This window comes from Loxodonta africana, chromosome 1 (genome assembly GCF_030014295.1).
Source record: "Loxodonta africana isolate mLoxAfr1 chromosome 1, mLoxAfr1.hap2, whole genome shotgun sequence".
Lineage (NCBI taxonomy): Eukaryota > Metazoa > Chordata > Mammalia > Proboscidea > Elephantidae > Loxodonta > Loxodonta africana.
The window spans coordinates 240,841,136-240,868,149 of record NC_087342.1 but is presented as its reverse complement, the minus strand read 5'-3'; the positions used below and the strand labels follow the sequence as shown (position 1 = coordinate 240,868,149).

Here is a 27,014-nt window from a genome sequence, read left to right as displayed (position 1 = left end):
TTTTTAAAGTTCTGAAAAGCAAAGATGCCGCCTTGAAGTCTAAGGTATATCTGACCCAAGCTGTGGTATTTTCATTCGCATCCTGTGCATGTGAAAGCTGGACAATGAATAAGGAATGATCGAAGAAGAATTGTGGTGTGGAAGAATATTGAATATACCATGGACTGCCAAATCTGCCTTGGAAGTACAACCAGAATGCTTCTTAGAAGCAAGGATGGCGAGACTATGTCTCACATACTTTGGACGTGTTGTCAGGAGGGACCAGTCCCTGGAGAAGGACATCATGCTTGGTAAAGGAGAGGGTCGACGAAGAGGAGGGAGACCCTTAATGAGATGGATTGACATGGTGGCTGCAACAATGGGCTCAAGCATAACAATAATTGTGAGGATGGTGCTGGGCAGTGTTCTGTTGTAAACAGGGTCACTGTGAGTCGAAACTGACTCGACGGCACCTAACAACAACATCAGAACATCCTGATAGCCACCCATAAAGAGTATGGAACTTGCAGGTAAAACGTATTTTCTCTTGGTAAGACTCCTGTACAAATTTTCATAGTATTCCTCTCAGTTTATGTTAGACATGATAAATCTTTACCGTTTTATGTTTAAAATATGTGAGTGTTTTCACAATATGGAATGAAGTCTGTTTTGAAGAGTTATTCCATGGCTGTAAGGTAAGGTTTTCATTAGATGTACATATATGTATTCACATTTAATGGAATAGAATGATGCATGTAAATAGGGGAAATCCACTTCATTTTTAGTCCAGTGTCACATCAGAGCCTCTCCTGACTTTTATCATTTGTGATATTCCTTAAAGCAAAGAATATCCTCTGGAGAGTACCCTGCCAGGCCGCCTTCGAGAGCAGGTTGCTGTGGCTGAGGCTCCAACCATGGTGTGCTGCCTGCAGTATTCAGGTACACTGCCCCCCAGGACTGGGTTGTTCATTTGTGAGGGTCTTTTTGTCTGTCCATGATTCTAATGCAAATATGTGTTATCTCTTGGTTACTTGAATCTATGACATTGTTTGAGTCTAGGTTAATGGGAATTGTTCTAGAACATTCCCTCTTGGGCTTGCTTGCTCATGGCCACCCAGGGACACCAGCTATAAACTGGCTTACCTCTGCTCCCAAGTAGGCCTAGAGTTGGCTGACCATGGAAGGTGGCTGGAGGATGGAAGACTCTAGCAGGACAGCCCAGGTCCCTTGGGAGGCCTGCGGTCTGCTCACCGGCAGGTGATGTCCTATCACATTTGCACTGGCCCTTCTGGGTGACTTTGCAAAGGCAGTCTCTTGGGGGGCTGGCCTCTCCCCCTTATGTGGCAGACACTCCCTTCTCAAGTGTATGTAGTACGTTTGCCAGACTTCTTTCCTGAGTAATGCATGAAGAAGCTTGGGCTGTTGTAATGGCGTCCTCTGTTCTCTCCTGAGTAGTTTCACACCTGGAGCTTTTCTTTCAGAAGTGAACCTGCATTCTGGTTCCTACACCGAGTTGCCAATGGAACGTGGCCTTGCTTTAACCCAGGGCTGCCTGTGGCCAGTACCTGTCACCTCTGGCCTTCTCTCACTCCTAGAATATCTCACATGGATCACCTAAAGATGATCATTACTTACAACCCTGCTTAATGCGCTTCATTTTTGTATAATTCTATCTATATAATTCCGTAAAACTTTTAGAATAATTTTTGGAAATTAGATATGTAGTATTATCATTTAAGTAAATATCTTTTCAATAGGCTTCCTTTTTATAGATTAGTATATGTGTTCGCTGTTATAGATCCTCAAGTTTGAATATTACAGTTTACGTCTGTGATTTATTTTTACTGTATGTTAGGGAAATGTTTGGAATGTAATGGCTAAGCTGAACATGCCTCTTAAAAAGTCTGCTGCTAAGGTAGGGCCAAGACAGCAGAGTAGTCAGACACTTCCGGTGATCCCTCTTACAACAAAGACCTGAAAAAACAAGTGAAATGATTATATATATGACAAGCTAGGAGCCCTGAACATCAACGGCAAAGTTAGAAAACGGACTGAGCAGCAGGGGGAGGGAGAGACGGTTTAGAAGTGGGGAGGAGTTGCTGGACCTGAATCACTGGGAACCCTGAGCACCATTCCCTAGAGCAACTGCGGCGGGGCTGGTGGTAGTGTTCCAAATGTGGTTTCCTCAGGGAGAGGCAGCGAGCCTCACAGTCTACTCACACCTCCGGAACCAGAGAAGAACAGTGTTCTGGACAAAAGCTAAGTACTTGCATATATTTTACTGCACCCCTAGCCCCCAAGCTGGCTTTAGTGGTTGTCGATTTCCCTAGGCCTGACATAGGTCCTGCTGCGTGCCCTGAGCCATTCTCCCGGCCTTGGAGAAGGACTGAATTAACAATTGGGGGAAAAGAAAATCTGCCATCTACACTAACCAGGGGAGCTTAGGACAGAAGCGGCTCCTGTCCAGCCATAAACTGTCTGGGGACTTTGAATGCCTTTCACCCTGCATGGACCTCTGTGGGCCCGTTTCAGGAGAATAGGCCCTTGTTGGCAGACTGCATCTGTTTCAGCTGTGTGGTGGAGAGGTATGTGATATCTGACACCACTTTGCCTATTATACAGGGTCCTCACCTACCCACATCAGGGGTCTAAGGACTGGCAGCTCCACTCATGTCACCTAGCCACCTGTGACAGGGGTCTAAGGATAAGTGGTACCTCCCAATCCTTAAAACTAAAAGCATCCGGTGCCCGTGGTCTGGCTGGAGAATCCAACCACCTGTGTGCTCTAGGGAACAAGGGTGCACTTTACTCACAGACACTTGGGGGACAGCTGTCAGCCCTCTGCTTTGTTCAGAGTGTGACCCCCTGCTGCAACCAGATAACTGTACCTACACCAATCACCCCTGCCCCTCTAAGACTGTAGGACAGAGCCTGTACCACACACTTGTTAACCAACTACCTGGATACCTGAGCTGAATCCATACAAGAAAAGTGAATGGACTCCTAGGCTCATTTACCTGGTAACAGCTCTAGCCAGCTGGTGACAGGGCATTAGAGCTTCAAAGGTGAAAATAATCAAGATACCTCACTCAAGCAGCCTATTTGGGCATATCAAGACAAAACAAAGCAAGAAGCTAGGATACAGTAAGCAAACATAAAATAAACTAATACAATAACTCATAGATAGCTTGAACACAACAGTCAATATCAAATCACATAAAGAAGCAGACCATGATTGCTTCAACAGGCTCTGAAAATAAATAATCGAGGAATCTTCTGGTTAATGGTGATCTTCTTGGAATTACCAGATTTAGAATACAAAAGATTAATATACAGAACTCTTCAAAACATCAGGAATGAGATCAGGCAAAGCACAGAACCAGCCAAGGAACTCACAGATAAAGTAGTTGAAGAACTTAAAAAGGTTATTCAAGGACATAATGAAAAATTTAATAAGCTGCAAGAATCCATAGAGATAGCAATCAGAGATTCAGAAGGTTAACAATAAAATTACAGAATTAGACAACTCAGTAGAAACTCAGAGGAGCAGAATTGAGGAAATGGAAGGCAGAAGCGAGATTGAAGATAAAAACACTTGGCACCAATATATCTGAAGAAAAATCAGATAAAAGAATTAAAAAAAAATGGAAGAAACCCTAAGAATCGTGTGGGACTTTATCAAGAGAAACAACCTACAAGTGATTGGATTACCAGAACCGGGAGGTATAACAGAAAATACAGAGAGAATTGTTGAAGATTTGTCGGCAGAAAACTTCCCTGATATCGTGAAAGATGAGAGGATATCTATCCAAGATGCTCATTGGACCCCACATAAGGTAGATCTCGAAAGTCACCAAGACACGTTGTAAACAAACTTGCCAAAACCAAAGATAAAGAATTTTAAGAGCGGCTAGGGATAAACGAAAAGTCATTACAAAGGAGAGTCAATAATAAGCTCTAACTACTCAGCAGAAACCATGCAGGCAAGAAGGCACTGGGATGACTTATATAAAGCATTGAAGGGAAAAAATTATCAGCCAAGAATCATACCAGCAAAACCGTCTTTCAATATGAAGGCGAAATTAGGACATTTTCCAATAAACAGAAGTTTACGGAATTTGTAAAAACAAAACCAATACTATGAATACTAAAGGGATTTCTCTGGTTATAAAAGCAATAGTATCAGATATCAACCTAAGACTAGAACACAAGACAGAGCAACCAGATATCAACTCAGAGAAATCACAAAATAAATCAAGAGAAGAAACGCTCAAAACAGGGAAACAGTGATGTCATTATGTAAAAGAATAAAGAGGGACTAAGAAATGTAGTCATAGATCTTCCATATGGAGAAGAAGTCAAGGTGATATAAAGAAATAAATGTTTGGTTTAAATGTAGAAAAATAGGGGTAAATATTAAGGTAACCACAAAGGAGACTAACAATCCTACTCATCAAAAGAAAATACAAGAAAAAATACAAAGACAGCAACAAAAGAAACCATGAGGCACCAGAAGAAGGCAAATAATAAAAATTAGAGCAGAATTAAATGAAATAAAAAAAAGTATGAAATAGAGAACAGAAAAACAATTGAAAGTGTTAACGAGACCAAAAGTTGGTTCTTTGAAATAATTAACAAAATTGATAAACTATTGGCCAGACAGACAAAAGAAAAACAATAAATAAGAAATGAGATGGGCGATATCACAACAGACCCAACTGAAATTAAAAGAATCATATCAGATTACTATGAAAAAGTATACTCTAACGAATTTGAAAACCTAGAAGAAATGGATAAATTTCTAGAAACACACTACCTACCTAAACTAACACAAACAGAGATAGAACAACTAAATAGACCCATAACAAAAGAAGAGATTGAAAAGGTAATAAAAAAAACTCCCAACAAAAAAAAGCCCTGGACCTGACAGCTTCACTGCAGAGTTCTACCAAACTTTCAGAGAAGAGTTAACACCACTACTACTAAAGGTATTTCAGACCATAGAAAAGGACAGAATACTCCCAAACTCAATCTATGAAGCCACCATATCCTTGATACCAAAACCAGATAAAAACACCACAGAAAAAGAAAATTACAGACCAATATCCCTCATGAACTTAGACGCAAAACTCCTCAATAAAATTCTAGCCAATAGAATTCAACAACATGTCAAAAAATAATCCACCATGACTAAGTGGGATTCATACCAGGTAGGCAGGGATGGTTCAACCTTAGGAAAACAGTTAATGTAATCCATCACATAAATAAAACCATATAAATCCATCATATAAATAAAACAAAGAACCACATGATCTTATCTATTGATGCAGAAAAGGCATGTGACAAAGTTCAACACTCATTCATGATACAAATTCTCAGCAAAACAGGAATAGAAGGGAAATTCCCCAAAATAATAAAGGGCATTTAAACAAAGCCAACAGCCAACATTGCCCTAAATGGAGAGAGCCTGAAAGCATTCCCCTTGAGAATGGGAACCAGACAAGGATGCCCTTTATTACCACTCTTATTAAACATTGTGCTGGAGGTCCTAGCTAGAGCAGTTAGGCTAGATAAAGAAATAAAGGTCATTCAGATTGGTAAGGAAGAAGTGAAAGTATCTTTATTTGCAGATGACATGATCTTATACACGGAAAACCATAAAGAATCCTTATGAAAACTACTGAAACTAATAAAAGAGTTCAGCAGATTATCAGGATACAAGATAAACATACAACAGTCAGTTGGATTCCTCTACACCAACTAAAAACATTGAAGAGGAAATCACCAAATCAATATCATTTACAGTAGCCCCCCAAAAGATAAAATATTTAGGAATAAATCTTACCAGAGACATAAAAGACCTATACACAGAAAACTACAAGACACTACTGCAAGAAACCAAAGAGACCTACATAAGTGGAAAAACATACTTTGCTCATGGATAACAAGACTCAGCATTGTAAAAATGTCTATTCTACCAAAAGTGATCTATAGATACAATGCAATTCTGATTCAAATTCCAAGAACATTTTTTAATGAGGTGGAGAAACAAATCATCAACTTCATATGGAAGGGAAAGAGACCCCAGATAAGTAAAGCATTACTGAAAAAGAAGAACAAAGTGGGAGGCCTCACACTACCTGATTTTAGAATGTATTATACCACCACAGTAATCAAAACAGCCTGGTACTGGTACAACAACAGACACATAGACCAACGGAACAGAATTGAGAATCCAGACATAAATCCATCCACATATGATCAGCTGATATTTGGCAAAGCCCCAAAGTCAGTTAACTGGGGAAAAGACAGTCTTTTTAACAAATGGTGCTGGCATAAAAAATGAAACAATCCATCTGCAAAAAAAATGAAACAAGACCCATACCTCACACCATGCACAAAAACTAACTCAAAATGCATCAAAGACTGAAATATAAAATCTAAAACAATAAAGATCATGCAAGAAAAAATAGGGACAACTCTAGGAGCCCTAATACATGGCATAAAGAGTATACAAAACATTACTAACAATGCAGAAGAGAAACTAGACAACTGGGAGCTCCTAAAAATCAAACACTTACGCTCACCCAAAGACTTCACCAAAAGAATAAAAGGAATACCTACAGACTGGGAAAAAGTTTTTAGCTATGACATTTTCGATCAGTATCTGATCTCTAAAATCTACATGATACTGCAAAAACTCAACAACAAAAAGCAAATCACCCAATTAAGAAATGGGCAAAGGATATGAACCGGCACTTCACTAAAGACGACATTCAGGTAGCTAACAGATACATGAGGAAATGCTCACGATCATTAGCCATTAAAGAAATGCAGATCAAAACTACAATGAGATTCCATCTCACCCTAACAAGGCTGGCATTAATCCAAAAAACAAAATAATAAATGTTGGAGAGGTTTTGGAGAGACTGGCACACTTATACACTGCTGGTGGGAATGTCAAATGGTACAACCACTTTGGAAACCGATTTGGCACTTCCTTAAAAAGCTAGAAATAGAACTACCATACGATCTAGCAATCCCTCTCCTTGGAATATATCTTAGAGAAGTAAGAGCCTTTACATGAACAGATACATGCACACCCATGTTCACTGCAGCACTGTTTACCATAGCAAAAAGATGGAAACAACCAATGTGCCCATCAATGGATGAGTGGATAAATTATGGTATATTCACACGATGGAATACTACGCATCGATAAAGAACAATGATGAATCCGTGAAACATTTCATAACATGGAGGAATCTGGAAGGCATTATGCTGGGTGAAATTAGTCAATTGCAAAAGGGAAATATTGTATGAGACCACTATTATAAGAACTCAAGAAATAGTTTAAACAGAGAAGAAAATATTCTTTGATGGTTATGAGAGTGGGATGGGAGGGAGGGAGGGGGTATTCACTAATCTGATAGTAGACAAGAACTATTTTAGGTGAAGGGAAAGACAACACATATACAGGAGAGATCAGCACAATGGGACTAAACCAAAAGCAAAGAAGCTTCTGGAATAAACTGAATGCTTCAAAGGCCAGTGTATCAGGGCCGGGGGTTTGGGGACCATGGCTTCAGGGGACGTCTGGGTCAATTGGCATAATAAAATCTATTAAGAAAACATTCCACATCCCACTTTGGAGAGTGGCGTCTGGGGTCTTAAATGCTAGCAAGTGGCCATCTAAGATGCATCAATTGGTCTCAACCCACCTGGAGCAAAGGAGAATGAAGAACACCAAGGACACAAGGTAATTATGAGCCCAAGAGACAGAAAGGGCCACATAAATCAGAGACTACATCAGCCTGAGACCAGAAGTACTAGATGGTGTCCAGCTATAACCGATGACTGCTCTGACAGGGAACACAACAGAGAATCCCTGATGCAGCAGGAGAGCAGTGGGATGCAGACCTCAAATTTTCATAAAAAGACCAGACTTAATGGTCTGACTGAGACTAGAAGGACCTTGGAGGTTATAGTCCCCAGACCTTCTGTTAGACCAAGACAGGAACCATTCCCAAAGCCAACTCTTCAGACAGGGATTGGACTGGAGTATAAAATAGAAAATGATACTGGTGAAGAGTGAGCCTCTTGAATCGGGTAGACACATGAGACTATGTGGGCAGCTCCTGTCTGGAGGGGAGATGTGAAGGCCGAGGGGGACAGAAGCTGGCTGAATGGGCACGGAAATAGAGGGTGTAGGGAAGGAGTATGCGGTCTTATTAGGGGGAGAGCAACTAGGAGTATATAGCAAGGTGTATATAAATTTTTGTATGAGAGACTGATTTAATTCGTAAACTTTCACTTAAAGCCCAGTAAAAATTAAAAAAAAAAAAAAAAGCCTGCAGCTGAGAGACAGGGCACTTCAGTGGTGTACGGGTGGAGGTCCTGGTCTTCAGGCTGCTTTGAGGTTAGATCCCAGATCCGGCCGTTCTCTGCCGTGTGACTGGGCAGGCTGCCACCTCTCCCATCCGTACATCCCTCTTCTGTAAACTGAGAACAGCTCTATAAGGTGCTGGGTGATGCCGAGAGACGGCACCTTCACGGGATCAGTACGGTGTGTATAGTGCACAGGAGGGACCCTCAGTACAGGTGGTCAGCTGCTTGGTTCAGACAGTTTTAAGACCTGAAAAAAGAGCATCAAGTTAGGAAAAACTCCACATTTTTCCTGTAGTAGTTTTGACCCTACGAGTTAGGAGTCTGTCAGAGATATTTCTTAACTTTTTCCTTACATAGGTGATGGCCAGCGGCTAGCCTGTGGCTTAGCCAACCATTTACTGCTTGTCTTCGATGCCAGCCTTACTGGAACTCCAGCTGCTTTTTCAGGTAAAGTGCGTCTGCATTTTAGTTCGTGTGAATTTAGGGATGGGCCTCACTTTGGTCCTCATGATTAATGGCTAAGGCCACTTTGTTTCCTTCAAAATAGGAACAACAGAATAGAACCAAGGCTTGAATTGGGGAGATGACACGATGACACTTCATAAACCAGATTATACTGAACTGTGAGAGTTATGACAGCGAAATTACAGCCACATTTGTAGATGTGCAGGTGCGTTACAGATCAGAGCCCGACAGTGTGGAGTTCTCAGGGGAGCGAGTAGAGTTGAATCTCACATAGCCATGTTATCTAAATATAGTTTGAAAGTTATTAGGGTGTTTATGTGGACATTTTAGTAAACATAACGAGGCAAACAAAAAAAAAGTAGCTAGTGCTTTAGGTGAGACGTTAATGTTAAAATGACTTATCTCAACTTCACAACTCTTGGCATTTGTAGATACTGAGTCCTCAAACTCTAAGATCTTGCAAATCTTCATTAGGTTCCTGATGTTGTTTGCATCAAAACTTGTGTTTGGTAGATGTTTTACCAAAAAGCACACACACACACAACCTGTCACTAGGAAGTCAGTATGTTTCTGTGCCATCGACACCTTGACGACAGCGGAAACGCTCACTTTCGGTGACTGCGCAGGGATATGGGGTTGGGGTGGGCGAGGCTGGTGGAGAGTGGGTGGGCTGGCCGGGTGGGAGGGCCCGTGCGTCCAGACAGGGAGGGCGGCCCAGGCTCTGGAGGAGACGCTGCGGCCTAGGGCCCCGGGCCCGTGCAGGCCTGGCTCTCGGCTGGGGAGGCCGATTCTGAGGACAAAGCAGACCCCACGCATGGGCGAGAGAGCCATCTAAAGGGGGACTGGACCGGAGCTGAGTCCGCTCTGCTTCTGCTGTGAGGAGCATCGACCTCCTGGGTAGTTCCCGGTGGGTGGGCTTTCTTCTCTTCACTGTGGGAGCATCTACCGCTGCCCGCAGCGTTCTCTGTCCTGATCTCATACCCCCGCCCTCACGCGCCACGCCGTTCTAGTGTGTTCCGTGACGCCCCCAGGCAGAGCCTTGCTTTGAGTGCGCTGTTCTAAGGTGCCGGTTGATCTCTGGGGAACCTCTAAGTGGGCGCTTTTCTGTTGCTGAACTGTTGATGTAAACGGTAAATATTTCTTTCTCTATTGCAAGGTTAGAAAAAGGGCTTTCCGCTGGATTTAGAAAATTCAGTGGATAGTAATACTAGCTTTAAAAAACGTGGTCTGTTTCTGTCTGGGGAGGAGAGCCGTTACTGCCCACCTTCCCTGTCTCAACCCCCATCTCTGGTCGAGCACACATTTCACTTTACATCTCTAGGTGCTTGATAGTCATACGACTCATCCTTGAAAATATGTGGGCTTCTCAGCCAGAAAACAGAAAAAATGGATGCTTTATTTTCATCATAATCTAAGACAAATCAGATGAGTATATTCTGGGCTTTCCGACTGTGGTCGACATTAGGTGGTAAATGAACTCTCTTGTGGAGGCTCATGGCCATCAAGAGTGCCGCCAGCAGTGCACTCACTTGTGAAGCTATTAATAATAATAATATTTAACATAAAAAGGAGTTTATGCTTTAAATTTTAAAAGGTTCTCCATGAAAATGGTTTGAAATTTCTAATACTCCAGTTCCATCTGTAATGCTGAAGCTGTGCCTGGCACAGAGGAGATGCCCAGACTAGATGGATGGATCTGGAGACCTTATTCATGAGAACCTCTCTATCTCATGACAGGCCTGTGAGTGACGGATGACAGTGGTTACCATATGGGGTCAGTTATTTCAGAATGTTTAAGATTTAATTAAAGAGTATGGAATTATATAAGAGGTAACTTTTTTATAGATGGATGAAATTAAAATCAGAAAATGGGCCTTTCAATCTGGCGGAGCCGTCTGGGTAGAACTTTCCTGGTCCATCATCACTCCTGGTCTGCCTCGTGGGTAGAATGCTGGCCTGGTGGAGGACCAGCGCTCGATCCCTGTCCTTACGCTCCTTTTGAGCTGTTTGAGGCCAGCCATGTCATTACCCCTTGCTAGCTTCCTTCTGTTAGATTGGTATAAAACACTGTGGTCCCCTGTCTTAGTTATTTAGTGCTGCTTTAACAGAAATACCACAGACGGATGGCTTTAACAAGCAAACTTATTCTCTCATAGTCTAGGAGGCTAGAAGTCCAAATTCAGAGCACCAGCTCCAGGGGAAGGCTTTCTCTCTCTGTTGGTTTTGGGGCAAGGTCCTTGTCATCATTCTTCCCCTAGTTTAGGAGTTTTGCAGTGCAGGGATCTGGGTCCAAAGGATGTGCTCCACTCCTGGCTCTTCTTTCTAGGTGGTGGTAGGTCCCCTTTCTCTCCGCTTGGTTCTTTCTTTTATATCTCAAAAGAGATCGACTCAAGATACGACCTAATCCTGTAGATTGTGTCCTGCTTCGTTTACATAACTGCCTCTAATCCTGCCTCATTAACATCATCTCGTTACTCCCATTGCTGTCACATGGATTCTGACTGATAGGTTAGGATTTATAACACCTAGGATTATGAGATCACAATGTGGAGGACAACCACACAATACTGGGAATCATGGCCTAGCCACGTTGATACACATTTTTGGGGAACACAATTCAATCCATAACACTCCCATTCCGAGACGACGATTACGTCCCACTCACGTTCTTAAGTGTCATTCTTAAGCAGGAGCCCCTAGAACTGGAGAGGGGGCCCCAGATGAGGGTTTCATAGTCTTTCTTATTCTGTTTTGGACATGTACGAGCAGCAGGCAAAACAGCAGTCACACCAGAAGTCGAGGCCTTTGTGATTGTCTCTGAGCAGAACTTACACCTTTGGAAAGTACAAATCTGACTACAGTAGTGAAATTGAGAAAAGAGAATGCAGCAACCTGGCCGTTCAGTAGGGAATGGAGGCCCCTGGCTTTGAAGAGACCTTCGTATTAACTTTGAGCCCCCTTGCTAGAAGATGAGCCCCATAGGTTGGAAGGCACTCAAAATGCACTGTGGCTACAATAATGGACTTGAGCACACCAGTGATCACCGAGAGGGTGCTGGACCGGGCAACCTTTCGTTCTGTTGTATATGGGGTCACCGTGAGTTCGGGTTGATAGCAACTAACAACAATGTAGTTTCCACAGTGATGCTTTATATGTGTGTAGAACCAGAGCTTAGAGGGGAGAGGGAGCCTAATTTCACTAAATCAAGTGAGAATTTCTGTTGTCATCATTCCAGGAGCTAGGACAGTCTGCCTGATGCCCAGTGCTGAAGGTGGGCTGTTCAGGACTCTGTGAAGTTGGGACAGCAGAGAGGCATTGCTTCACGGTGTCTGCGTCACGAGTGCTTTCTCAGTCCATCAGCATCGGCCTCGTGGAGCAGCACAGCAGGCAGCTGTAGGAGGAGGGGAAGGAGGAGAAGAGGTTGTTTCAGCTGTTCAGTCCACAGTTGGGCTGATAAGGAGCCACAGACGGTGTGGCTGCATGATCCTGTGACCTGTGGATGAGGTGGTCACATGGCGTGATGGCTGGCTGGCATGCAGGGGCAGCGAGTCCCCCACTGCCGACCACGGGGTTTGCCAAGGTCAGGCTCCCGGCAGGGCCGAGGGGGATCAGATGCCTAGTCCAGCTCCTGGAGCCATTTACAACAACGCCACGATGACTGCCCCTTCCGTTGCAGAACAGGCGTTATTTGAATGAGCAGTATTTCTATGGTGGTGTAGAGTCTCAGACGTCACTCGTGCTCCGTGGAAGTGCCCTGGATATGGTGACAAGCACCGTTAAGTTTTCCTTTTTACTGTGAGCCAGGCTGCCCTCCAGGGGCCTGGGCTCTGTTGTTGTAACTACCAGAGACTTCCATGAGAGGGCAGCAGAGCTCCGTAGATATTTTGCTGCTCAGCTAACTTCCCCTGGGCATGTTCTTGGGGCCATGCCACAGAATGGCCTTGTGCATTCATTTTTGAATCTTCCCTGGCATTTCCACTTTTGTTTTGTTGGTTTTCTGACAAATATGAAAGGGGCATATTGTGAGGCACCCTCTGGACACTAACTCACCTGGGTGACTCAAGTGCTGAGACCAAAGGGGAGGGGACAGTCTGGCCAACGAGGAGATCTCTAGTCTGGAGAATCCTAACAGGGCGCCGACTTGGCCCCTAGTGTGTATAGATGGAGCAGGTGGAACGACCATTTAGCCCTTGGTCACCTGTATCCCAGATACTGTCAGGGACGCTGCAGTCAGCCTGCTCTTTGCATGTCTACTGCAGTCACCTGGAAGGAGCTGAGGAGGGCCACCCTGCTCAGGTGTGAAGCCAAGGTGGCTCGTTCCTCTTTCACATCCGTGGCTCACTGCACCTGCCTTGCCATACACACAGGTCCCATCCAGGCTGTGATCTAATGCCTGTCCACACCCCTTCCTCTCCTCTCCTCTCACACCCACCCTCCTGTGTCCGCTCCTGGGCAGGACTTGGAGACGCTTATCCTTGGCCGCCTTGGGCTTGCCGCCCTCTGCCTCCCCCATTTCTCAGAGGGACCAGGGCGTGGTGGGGTTGATTATTTGAAGATTGCTTCCCTGGCCTGATAGTCTTTCTGCATTGTTGCTGGGGCAAGTCAAGGTTCAGAGATGGATGAAGGGACATCCAGTCTGGGAGAAGCAGCTTGGGCTGGCGGAGTCTGCCGTCAGGAATATACAGCCAGGGAGATACCTTGGAGTAGAGGGACACAGAAACGAGATGGCGCCCTGCAGAAGTGCATGTGCTCCACCTGTCGGCCGCAGCCGCCAGCCGCCGCCTCAGACAGAATGACCTGTGGGCAGCTTGGTGTTGAGGGGTGCGTTGTGCTGAGGGTCCCTCCACATGGAAGTACTGTTCCCCAGGCCACACAGGTGGTTCTGGACGGTTTACCTGCCATGTGTTAGAATGCCTGGGGACTGGCACACACCTGCTACGTACACGTGACCATCCCCCACTCCCTGCTGAGCCTCAGTTTGTTTTTTGTAAAAGGAGACGGTGGAGTAAGTGGTAACTGTGGTTCCTTCGTCTTTAAATGTAATGATCTTCACAGTGTGTCAGACATGAAGATGGAATATATTTTAAGGTGCATTTTGGCATATTTGACAAGTTCTTTGACAGGAAGCAAGGACAAAGATGGAGGTGACAGAAACATAACGTGGGCCATGTGGTCACAAAAATATCCTCACCTGGGCCATGTCGTGGAGCTCTTGTGGCACAGTGGTTAAGAGCTTGGCTGCTGACCAAAAGGTTGGCAGTTTAGATCCACCAGCCATACCTTGGATACCCTATGGGAGCAGTTCTCTGTCTTACAGGGTCGCTGTGAGTTGGAATCTACTCGACGGCAACAGGTTTGGTTTTTTCGGGGGGATGTATGGTGATAAAAATACAATCACTTGGGCCTTGTGGTGACAAAAATATTGTCACTTGGGCCATGAAGTGACAGAATACCATCACGTGGTCCATGTGGTGACAAAAATATCCTTAGACATTTTGATAAGAAGTGCAGAGCACATGGCTCCTTATTTTCTCTTGTTCTTCAGTTGACTTATTTATATTTATATATATTTTAGAAGCTTTATGGGGTATATTAAATAAACTGATTGTTAATGCAATAGCCTATATACAGCTTGAAGTTGCCAAGGATTTCATTTTACTTGGATCCACAATTAACACCCACAGAAGCAGCAGTCAAGAAATCAAACGACACACTCCATTGGGCAAATCTGCTGCAAAAGCAAAGATGTCACCGTGAAGACTATGGTGCGCCCGACCCAAGCCATGGTGTCTTCATTCGCCTCATATGCACGTGAAAGCTGGATGACAAATAAGGAAGACTGAAGAAGAGTCGATGCCTTTGAGTTCTGGTGTTGGTGAAGAATATTGAATATACCATGACTGCCAGAAGAATGAACAAAGTACAGCCAGTGTGCTCCTTAGAATCAAGGATGGTGAGACAATGTCTCAAAAACTTTGGACATGTTGCCAGGAGGGATCAGTCGGTGGAGAAGGACATCATGCTTGGTAAAGTAGAGGGTCAGTGGAAAGAGGAAGACCCTTGATGAGATGGACTGACACAGTGGCTGCAACAATGGGCTGAAGCATAGCAACCATTGTGAGAACGATGCAGGACTGGGCAGTGTTTCATTCTGTGGTACATAGGGTCGCTATGAGCTGGAGCTGACTCGATGGCACCTAACAACAACATGTATAGTTTAAGGTCCTTGTGTGGTGTAGTTTGTGCTCAGCTACTAACCTAAAGGTTGGCAGTTGGGTCTACCCAGAGGCACCTCAGAAGAAAGGCCTGGTGATTATGTCCAAAAAAAAAAAAAAATCAGCCATTGAAATCCCCGTGGAGCACAGTGCTACCCTGACACGCATGGGGTGCTATGAGTGAGAATCAACTTGACAACAATGGATTTTTGTTAGGCGCGGTGGTGAGGAGCTCAACTGTGAATCAGAAGGTTGGCAGTTTGAATCCACCAGCCACTCCTTGGAAACCCACTGGGGCAGTTCTACTCCGTCCTGTAGGGTCACTATGAGTCAGGATTGACTTGCTGAGAGCGGGCTTGGTTTGGGTTGCGGTTTCTACAGGGTAATACTAAAATAGTGTGTGCTGCCTGTGCTCAGATGCCTGAAGACTGGCCTTTCAGTGCCTTTAGGACCCCTGCCCAGGCAGCCCTTTTAATTTTAGGTGACACTTCTCAAATCCATTGCAACAAAAGATCAAATTATATGAGAGTATGTTTGGTGAATCCTTTCGACTTTTTCTTTCACTGTTTAAAGAATAACGGTTCTTTACTGATAAATGATCGTGAAGTTGCAGACGATGACACATAATTTATATAAAACATACACTTGCAGATGCATGTGACCTTCACACCCAAAAACCCGATTGCAGTTGAGTCGATTCTGACTCATAGTGACCGTATAGGACAGAGTAGAACTGCCCCGTGGGGTTTCCAAGGAGTGGATTTGAACTGCCAACCTTTGGGTTAGCAGCCAAACACTTAACCACTGTGCCCCAGGGCCCGGCCCTTCACATAGAAAACCATCGTTAAGCCTGATCATGGTATGGGCTCTAGTCCCACTGGCATCACTGTACCTAGATAATGCTTTCAAATAGGCTATTTATTCTTAAACAATGCAGTTCTGAGTGTGCTGTATGAAGCTGCTAGGGAATACTGTTCCTTGGTATTTACCTGTAACATCAGATTCGGGCTCCTCACACTGCTGTGTCCCTCCAGGTCATGACGGGCCGGTGAGCACGGTCAGCTGGAGTCACAGTGGGGAGTGGCTGGTGTCCGCGTCCCCGGACAGGTCCCTGAGGCTGTGGTCGGCGCAAGGGGCTGTGCACACGGTGCTCCTGGTGAGGAGTGATGCATGTCTGTTTGCTTCAACGCACTGACAGTTATTGTTGATGAAATATCTTACATGTGAGTGTATGTATATGTGGAGTCTCTGGGTGGAACAAACGGCGAAGCGTTCGACTACTAGCTGAAAGGTCATTGGATCCAACCCACCCAGAGGCGGCTCAGGAGACAGGCCTGGCGATCTGCTTCTGAAAGGCCACAGCCTTGAGAACCCTGTGGGGCAGTTCTACCCTAAACAGATGCGGTCGCCATGAGTCAGAGTAGACTCGACGGCAACTAAGAACTACAACAGCATATTAAAAAAAAAACCAAACCTGCAGCTATCGAGTTGATCCTGACTCAGAGCCCTGGTGGTACAGTGGTTAAGAGCTATAGCTGCTAAGCAAAAGGTCAGCAGTTCGAATCCACCAGCCGCTCCTTGGAAGGCCTATAGGGCAGTTCTCTGTTCTGTAGAGTTGTTATGAGTCCACAGCATATATACGTACACATAATTAAAGGCACAGTTACATAAATATGTATGTATGCATATATACATACAGGTAAATATGTCCATACTATTGGATGGTCTAAAATAGCAAAAATATTAACACTAAAATACTTGATTAATTTTAAATACTAGTTCAGTGTGATTTTATAGTAAACCAAAAAACAAACCCACTGCAGTCGAGTCAATTCTGACTCATAGCGACCCTAAGGGACGGGGTATGCCCCACAGGGTTTCCAGGGCCGTCATCTTTACCGAAGCAGACTGCCACATGTCTCTCCTGTGGAGCTCCTGGTGGTTTTCAATCGCAGACCTTTCGGTTAGCAGTCGCTCACTTTAACCACTGAGCCACCAGGGCTCCTTTGATTTTATAGTAGTGGTAATAATAGCAGTTAAGGGGATATTATGTGGAGGAATTATATTTTGGAGGAGAAACGTGACTTGTTTTAATGAGCTCATGAGAGATCGTTTGAAACAGAATGGAGAGAAGATGATGGTGTCGTTACCACCGAGGCGGGGCAGGGTGGTGACGTGGGAGGCTCAGCTTTGATTAGTGGAGCGGAGCTGGTGAATGGAAAGAAGCACACAGCACAGAGACACAGTGAAAGCTTCAAAGACCTTGTTAGCGTTGGTATTCTGTGGGCCTTGTAAAAAGGGACTGAGTGCCGGCAAGATGAACCAGGAGGGTAAGCGTAGCCAGGCCAGGCAGCTTACAGGAGGGGCAGTTTGTCTTAGGTCGTGTCATGCATAACACCAACTTCTTGATGTCAGTTTTGTTGGTTGTGAGATACAAACTTGAGAGTGGAAACCTCAGAATGATATTTAAAAACATCAGTGTGTTTTAAATTTTGGCGTTTTTTTTATGTTCACTGCAAAGTTTCAATTTTCTTACAGCTGGGATTCAAAGTGTGTACTACCACAGTAAAATCTCAGTCACAAAAGCTTTCAGAGGTCACCAGTTGGCAGAAGCGAACATGGTAGATTGCTTCTAAGTACTCCTACACTTTTAGAGCACATAGATGCTGGGTGTTGAGAGAATTGCTGGTTTAGGACAGCAGTAACTTTTACTAACGTTTATTGTATTGGTAATGATTACTGATTTTTATTGCAGGGAAAAGACGTGTTCCCTAAGCCGATACAGTTTGCACAGTTTTATTATATAGACGCTTTTATATTGCTGTCGTCTGGCCCGGAATTTCATCTTCTAAAGTATCACGTCGACACTCGCAGAGATGAGATAAAAAGGCAGGTAACCACTCCTTTTCGACGCTTTTACTTTGTTTCGATAGTGTTGTTATTAGGTGCCATTGAGTCGGTTCCGATTCATAGTAACCCTGTGCACAACAGAATGAAACATGGCCCGGTCCTGCACCGTCCTTACAATTGTTGTTATGCTTGAGCTCATTGTTGCAGTCACTGTGTCAGTCCACCTCATTGAGGGTCTTCCCCTTTTCCGCGGACCTTGTACTCTGCCAAGCATGATGTCCTTCTCCAGAGACTGATCCCTTCTGACAACGTGTCCAAAGTATGTAAGACCCAGTCTCGGCATCCTTGCTTCTAAGGAGCATTCTGGTTGTACTTCTAAGACAGATTTGTTCGTTCTTTTGGCAGTCCATGGTATAGTCAATATTCTTCGCCAACACCACCTTTGAAAGGCGTCAACTCTTCTTCTGCCTTCCTTATTCATTGTCCATCTTTCACATGGATTGAAAATACCATGGCTTGGGTCAGGCGCACCTTAGTCTTCAAGGTGACATCTTTGCTCTTCGACACTTTAAAGAAGACCTTTGCAGCAGATTTGCCCAGTGCGATGCGTCATTTGATTTCTTGACTGGTGCTTCCATGGCTGTTGATTGTGGATCCAAGTAAAATGAAATCCTTGACAACTTCAATCTTTTCTCTGTTTATCATGATGTTACTCATTGGTCCAGTTGTGAGGATTTTTGTTTTCTTTATGTTGAAGTTCAATCCGTACTGAAGGCTGTGGTCTTTGATCTTCATTAGTAAGTGCTTCAAGTCCTCTTCACTTTCAGCAAGCAAGGTTGCGTCATCTGCATGACGCAGGTTGTTAATGAGGCTTCCTCCAATCCTGATGTGCCGTTCTTCTTCATGTAGTCCAGCTTCTCGGACTATTTGCTGAGTGACATATATATAAAAAGAGTGTTTACAGTTAGAAGTATTATCCAAACATTAATAACACCCTCACATTACCAAACTACTGATGAGAGCTGAGTGACTATTTTTGCTGGGCCGGGAGGGCCAACATGTCTTCTTATTGCCAGGTTACATGGACAGAGGGGGCATTGTTGCCTCTGTCCTGCAGTATGTTTAGCTCATGTTGTCTGGGAAAATTCATATTGATATTAAAAAGTTAAATTTGTGAAATACTTCAAGTATACAGATATAGATGAGGAATTATATAATGAACACCTATTTAGATATCCCCAGCTCTGATGAATATTTTGTGGTCTTTGTCTCCAAAAAATTTTAAAGACATAAAATATCACAGAGAGAATGGAAGGCTCACCCCCCAATCCTAGTCCCTCGTTCCTCTTCTTGAAGCCGGCGTGTTTCTCTCCAATCAGCGGTTTTATACTTTTGCTGTGTCTCTGTATCTGTGTAATTTTATTTTTGAGTGTTTGAATGTAACACATGAACATGTGCTTTCAAAATTTTGAGACTTATTGGTGTTCATATTTGTAACCTCAGCAGGTCCATGTGAGCTGTCATGAGGCGTTGCACAGCAGACGTAAAGCACAGCTCCTTCCCCTTCTCTTGGTGGGTGTGTGGGCTGTCTCTAACTTTCCTTACCACACAAGGCTGGGGTGGATTTGCAAGTGCGTGTCTGTGAGTGCAGCGTGCTGGGCTTCAACCCAGAAGGGGAACTGTTAGCGGCTGGGTTGGGCCTTCTCAGATTCGCAGCTCTCTAAACCAGTAGTGGGGCGTACACACACACCCCTGTGTCTGCTCACTAAAGTACACATATCCTGACCTCAGGGTACACACACACACCCCATATCTGCTCACTAAAGTACACACCCCCCCCCAATCTCAAGGTACACATATACCCCATGTTTGCTCACCAAAGTACACACACCCTGACCTCAGGGTATACACACACCCCATGTCTGCTAACTAATGTACATACACACCCCGACCTCAGGGTACACACACGGCCCTGTCTGCTCACTGAAGTACACACATCCTGACCTGAGGGTACACACACACCCGTCTGCTCACTAAAGTACACACACCCCAACCTCAGGGTATATACACACCCCATTTCTGCTCACTAATGTACACACACTGACCTCAGGGTACTCACACAGCCCTGTCTGCTCACTAAAGTACATACATTCTGACCTCGGTATACACACACCCTGTCCGCTCACTAATGTACACACATCCTGACCTCAGGGTACACACACACCCCTGTCTGCTCACTAAAGTACATACATCCTGACCTCAGGGTACACACACACCCCTGTCTGCTCACTAAAGTACATACATCCTGACCTCAGGGTACACACATACCCGTCTGCTCACTAAAGTACACACATCCCGGCCTCAGGGTACACACACACCCCTGTCCGCTCACTAATGTACACACATCCTGACCTCAGGGTACACACACACCCCTGTCTGCTCACTAAAGTACATACATCCTGACCTCAGGGTACACACACAGTCCTGTGCTCACTAAAGTACACACACCGTGACCTCAGAGTACACACACAGCCCTGTGTCTGCTCACTAATGTACACACACCGTGACCTCAGAGTACACACACAGCCCTGTGTCTGCTCACTAATGTACACATGCACTCTGACCTCAGTGTACACAAAGCCCTGTCTGCTCACTAAAGTACACACATCCTGACCTCAGAATACACACACACACATATCTGCTCACTAAATTACACACACCCGTGTCTACTCACTAAAGTATACATATCTTGACCTCAGGGTACACACACACACCCTTTTCTGCTCACTAACGTAAACACATTCTGACCTCAGGTTATACACACAGCCCTGTCTGCTCTAATGTACACACACCCCGACCGCAGGGTACACATACAGCCCTGTCTACTCACTAATGTACACACACCCTGACCTCAGGGTACACATACAGCCCTGTCTACTCACTAATGTATACACACCCCACCTCAGGGTACCCACACAGACCTGCCTGCTCACTAAGGTACACACATCCCAACCTCAGGGTACACACATAGCCCTGTCTGCTCACTAATGTACAAACATCCTGACTTCAGGGTGCAGATACAGCCCTGTCTACTCACTAATGTACACACATCCTGACCTCAGGGCACACATAACACCCCTGTGTCTGCTCACTAATGTACATACACCCGGACCTCAGGGTACACACACAGCCCTGTCTGCTCACTAATGTGCACACATCCTGACTTCAGGTACACACACAGCTCTGTCTGCTTACTAATGTACACACATCCTGACCTCAGGTACACACACAGCCCTGTCTGCTCACTAATGTACACACACCCCAACCTCAGGGTATACACACAGCCCTGTGTCTGCTTACTAAATTACACACACCCCGACCTCAGGGTACACACACAGCCCTGTGTCTGCTCACTAAAGTACACACATCCTGACCTCAGGGTACACACACAGCCCTGTCTGCTCACTAATGTATACACACAGCCCGACCTCAGGGTACACACACAGCCCTGTGTCTGCTCACTAAAGTACACACACATCCTGACCGAAGGGTGCACACACATCCTGACCTCCTGCCGTATTCCTAGATCCGTTCTTGCCTGTGTCTGTTCCTGTACCCAACTCTCTTGTTATGGATTGAGTTATGTCCCCCTAAAATATGTGTGTTCTAAATCCTAACCTGTAGGCCTGTGGTTATAATCCCAGTTGAGAATGGATTGTCTTTGTTGTTATTGAGGCAGGGTTAGTTTTGGTATAATTTTAGTCAATCTTTTGAGATATAAAAGAGATTAAACAATGGAGCAGAGATTAGGGAAAATAGATGCCAAAAGACATGGAGATCTGCAAGGAGCCAGGAAGCAGAAGATGAAGATACAAGGATCTTCCTCCAGAGCCAGCAGAGAGAGACCCGGTGCTCTGAATTTAAACTTCTAGCCTCTTAGACTGTGAGAGATGAATTTCTCTTTTTTAAAACCATCCACTTGTGGTATTTCTGTTACAGCAGAGCTGGGTAACTAAGACATCCTCCACCCCTCAGCTGACTCCCAGGAGGTGATCTTCATCTAACCCCCGGGCCCCCATCATCTCAGTCCTCCTGATGTGGGAGTTGGTCTGCTAACAATCTCTTGCCCTCCAATGATCTGATCTGGGAATTGTCAAATCCATAGAGGGCCTTTTCTTTAAGAACTTTTAAAAACTGTTGATACTTCCTCTAAGAAAATTCAGTGGTAATTTTAGAACAGTAAAAATAGGTGGCATTTAATCATTTTGGGATTGGAAGATTTTTATTTTTTCTTTCAAAAGTTAATTCTGATTCTTATCGTTGTTGTTCCGTGCCCCCAAGTCGGTTCCGACTCACAGTGACCCTGTGCACAACAGAACGAAACACTGCCAGTTTCTGCGCTATCCGCACAGTCGTTGTTATGCTTGAGCCCATTGCTGTACCCACTGTGTCAGGCCATCTCACGGAGAGTTTTCCTCTCTTTCGCTGACCCTCCACTTTACCAAGCATGATGTCTCATTAAATGATCCAAGTTTATGGTTTAAAATGTCGAACTGTTTTGTAAGGCTTAAAATGAGAAATGGAAGCTTCCTTCCCCTCTCCAAGCCTGACGTGCTCTGCAGCCCGTGGTGGGTCCTGGGTCCTTCTTTCTGCTTGCACATCCGCTCTTCCAGACGCTTGCCCCTGCCGCCTGTGCACAGCCTGTGGTCTTTTGCTTATTTTTGGCCGTAGGTGCTGTCTACTTAGTGTCTGTGAGGTTTCCACTCTCTCACCTGTGGTCATTTGCTTGTTTTGGGCCGTAGGTGCTGTCTACTTAGCTTCTGTGAGGTTTCCACTCTCTCACCTGTGATCATTTGCTTGTTTTTGGCTGTAGGTGCTGTCTACTTAGCTTCTGTGAGGTTTCCGCTCTCACCCTCCCTCCACCTTCCATCTTCATACAGGGTCCGCCACATCTTGGAGTGAAGTCACTGCTGTCTCTATGTTAGGATGACAGTACTATTCACTGTTGGGCTGTATAGAGGATGGTGGAGAATTTTCCTCATTGTACAGGTTTCACCTGGAGTTAATTGAAGCTTTTCTTCCAGTTCAGTATCCTTCACCTCTTCAGGCAAATACAGGGCTGGTGATAACAGTCAAAAACTATAACTGAATAGGTGCCTGAAAAAATGAGACAAATGCTGACCATGAAAGTATGATATTTTTATTTTTGAAAGATCATCCCTGCTGAGAGAGTCCTACGGCCCTGGCCATAACACTCTGTGTCAGCTCTCCTGGTGCCTCCTCCCTCTTCCTGCGCTGTTGTGCTCCTCCTGAGATGCCTTTCCCCTTCTACTTTGACAAAATAACCCAAACCAGCTGCCATCAAGTCAGCGCTGACTCACGGAGACCCAGGTGTGCAGAGTAAAACTGTGCTCCATAGGATTTTCAATGGCTGATTTTTTGGAAGTAGGTTGCCAGGCTTTTCTTCCAAGGCACTTGTGGGTGAACGTGAACCTCCAAACTTTTGGTTAGTAGCCGAGCACATTAATCGTTTGCATCACCCAGGGAGCCTACACTGCCATAGGGGCTCTAAACACTTTTTGCAAATTAAATACCTGATTTCTGTTTCATTCCGTAGCCTTCCAAGTACTCTGAGTGGTTTGCACTGAGTGTGCTGGTCTCCTTGGTTGTTTTCGGTACTGGACCCTCAGACCCCAACCTCGCCTCCTTGTCTCCTTGTCTCTGTTGGGTCACCCCACCTTCCTGGGGCCAGCACCCACGTGCTCTCCTCGGCTTCCTCCTGCCTGAGCATGCCCCTGGTGCCTGGGGTGCGGTCTCAGCCTGGCCTGCGTGGTCAGAGGACACCTTTCCCATACCCCACCCAGCGCTTTACCTGTGCTGAGGGTCCTGCTGCATTTCCGCACAGACTGCAGGGGCTCCTGTAGCAGACTGTGCTCCCCACGCCCCCCTCCCACTCCTGTGCCCAGAGCCTCGGGTGTGTCCCTCCTCACCAGCCTGGGTGGCCTCGCGTCCCCTTCCCATCTCCCCCCGGCAGGCTGCCTTCCTTCATGAAATTTTTGCTGAGTTGTTGAGACCACAAGTTCTTAAGCCAATTTTTACTTACGTTACCCTTTAAAGATATGGAGAATGTAGGTCTAAAAGGAAGTTGGGCGTCTCCTTAAGTATACATAATTACTCTAGAATTAGGAGGAAAAATTTGTGTTCTCAAAATGAGACTGAATTTTTTTTGACTATGTATAATGATATAACTTTCTTTCATGAAGTTCTCCTAAAGGAAAATCTTGAGTTTCTTAAGGAAGACTAAAGTGGCGGCTTGTTCCGGAGCATGTAAAACAAGACTCACACTGCCTTACCCACGAGATGTTGAAAGCTTTTCCCATTTCAGGGCCTTTAAGGGTAGGATGTTTAGTTGTCGTGGAAGCGTAACCCAAGGTTCATCATCTTTTCTTTTCTCAGGTATAAACAGAAGAGTAAGTGTCAACCAGTTCACAGGCTCTCTATGGCGAACGCTGCAGAGATTACCAGCTTGTCAGCAGCGAACGATTTCTATTCCTGTATCCTTTCACACTTCCAAAATTTATTGATAAAGAAATGGAACTCTTTGTTTCCCCTCGGGTAAGATCACTGAGAACACTCCCTTAATGAAACATTACAGACATCGTGCTTACGGCCGGCCGAAACAGAACTTTAGAAATTTTTGACCTCAATGCCAGCTGCAGTGCGGCCGTGATCCCAGAAGCCCATTCTCGACCTGTCCATCAGATTTGTCAAAACAAAGTGAGTTGTTTTTGGACAATGTACAGTACATCATTTGTAAAATTGTATATTTAACAGTTACAGAGGTATGTTGCAATCTTACAACCTTTTGCTACCAAATGCAACGTTGAATTTTTAGTAATCATTATACTATTCCAAGTCTTGATGTCCGAGCTTCAAAGATATTTTATAGTGTATTATTGGATGTTAATTTTTGCTCTTTTGTGTTTTATTCCACGGACTCTTTCTTAGACTTTACTAGTGATATGTTGTTGCAGAGAACTTGAGGGGCATTTGGGTAGTTTTGAAGCAGAATGATAACTGGATTGAATGATAGTGAGCAGATTTTATAGCAATGTGGAGCGGCAATGTGGGGGTGAGTTGGTAGCTCCCCATTTTAGAGGCACAGTTTAAAACTGGGTGCGGGCTTGGCAGTGGAGGCAGTGAGCATCCTGGCTGATGCACTGTTCACTATTGCACACTGATGAGTTCCAAACGCCCAAAAGAGCTTTTAAGATCTGTGGGCAAACTGCTGTTTTTAAGGCTGAGACTACAATTTTGATTTCTGACATATTTAGAATGGCTTCCAAGTTAGAGCCTTAGAATGCTTTATGAAGTCTGAATTATGACACAAAGATATGTTTTATTGAATGGAGTTTTAGTATACTGGCTAAAAAGACTGTTATCTGTCATTTCAGTACATTCGTTACTCCAGTTTTAATTTAAACTTAGGTTCAGTGAGGCAGCTGTGGTCAGTAGTCGCTCCAGCTCTGTAGCCAGTTGGGGAGAGAAGGAAGCACAGGGTCTAGATGTGGAGTTAAACTACGCTGAAGCAGATATTGTTCAAGTGTCCCATCTGGATACGTGGGAACTAGAGGTGTTGGAACCAGAGGAGGGTGTTTCTCAGGGTGTAGAGGGAGAGAGTCAGTCTGACTTCATGTATACCCGTGGAGGTGGTCTGCCCAGCTGTCGTCTGAAGAGCTTTGCAGAGGAGCGGTGGCCAGGTGCCCGGTGATGGGGCAGTTGGGCCCGGGGTCACATTCAGAGGCTCAGAGGTGGGGCAGATAGGCCCAGAGTCACAGTCAGGGCCCAGTGATGGGGTAAATAGATCCAGGGTTGCAGTCAGAGGCTTGGCAATGGAGCGGATGGGCCCAGGGTCACAGTCAGGGGCCCAGCGATGGGGTGAAGGGACCCAAGGTCACAGTTAGGGGCCCGGCAATGGGGTGCATGGGCCAGGGGTTACAGTCAGAGGCTCAGTGATGGGAGCGGATAGGCCCAGGGCCACGGTCAGGGGCTCGGCATTGCATCCTTGGCAGGTCATTAGTTAGGACATGTCAAATAATGATGGTAGAAGGTTTTCCAGTTCGTTAACGCTATCTAAAACTTCAGCTTCGAGAGTTGATGAAGAAATATTCTTGTTTTTCTGTGTCTCCCTTTGCTTAAACAGAATCTTATTCCATAAAAACAGAACGAAAATATTTTTAAACACTGTATAGTAGGTCCCCTAGATGAATGAAGGACTCTCTTTGAAGAATTTTTTAACATCTTTATTAGGCTGTTAAAAGGGAGACTTCAAAAATCAAGTACATATTAGCTGAGGACTGTATATAATCCGTGTTTTTGAATGTTCTTGTTAAGAGCTGGGAAAAAAAAGTCAGCTTTGTAATTTCGTGGTAAGGATAGGAACACTGTTTTGGTATTTGATAGCCGTGATGTTATGCTATAATTTCACAGTAAGATCTACCAAGATTGGATTGAGTTAGGACTGAGTAAAAAAAAAAATCCAAACCCATTGCCTTTGGGTCAGTCCCAACCCATAGCGACCCTATAGGACAGAGTAGAACTGCCTTATAGGGTTTCCAAGGAGAAGCTGGTGGATTTGAACTGCTCACCTTTTGGTTAGCAGCCAGGCTCTTAACCACCATGCCACCAGGGCTCCAGGATTGGTTAATAGGCTTTATACTTCTCTGGGCTCTTAAATGAATTTGTTAAGTGAGTCATTAAACATGTAGTACTTGTCTTATCCTAATACCCACCTTAGGTTTTAGGTTTTATGATTTCTTTTAAATTCAAATGCAATTCCTGAGATGCTGATTGCTAGTGTTTTGATTGTATTGTTGTTAGTTGCTGTTGAGTTGATTCCAACTCAGAGAGACCCCATCTGTGCCAAGTAGAACTCCTCCGTAGGGTTTTCAAGACTAACTTTTTGGAAGCAGATCTGCAGGCCTGTCTTCTGAGGTGCCTTTGAGTGGGTTTGAACCACTAACTTTGGCTGGGAGTCTGGCATTTAGCTGTTTGCACCACCCAGAGACTCCAGTACTTTGCTGTAGAATACTAAAGTCTGATTTGCTAAATTTGTTT

At 44.8% G+C, this 27,014-nt stretch overlaps 1 protein-coding gene across 2 annotated transcripts in view; it reads left to right on the top strand.

The window, feature by feature from the left end:
* The window catches only part of WDR27 (WD repeat domain 27), a 133,739-nt gene that overhangs the window by 51,949 nt on the left and 54,776 nt on the right, over nucleotides 1-27,014 (top strand). For both annotated transcript variants that reach the window (XM_064293376.1, XM_064293382.1), the window contains 6 exons: nucleotides 821-918; nucleotides 8,725-8,814; nucleotides 16,082-16,203; nucleotides 17,803-17,936; nucleotides 24,354-24,451; nucleotides 24,553-24,674. In XM_064293376.1, the coding sequence (XP_064149446.1) occupies nucleotides 821-918; nucleotides 8,725-8,814; nucleotides 16,082-16,203; nucleotides 17,803-17,936; nucleotides 24,354-24,451; nucleotides 24,553-24,674 (664 nt within the window). The remainder of the gene's footprint in view (nucleotides 1-820; nucleotides 919-8,724; nucleotides 8,815-16,081; nucleotides 16,204-17,802; nucleotides 17,937-24,353; nucleotides 24,452-24,552; nucleotides 24,675-27,014) is intronic.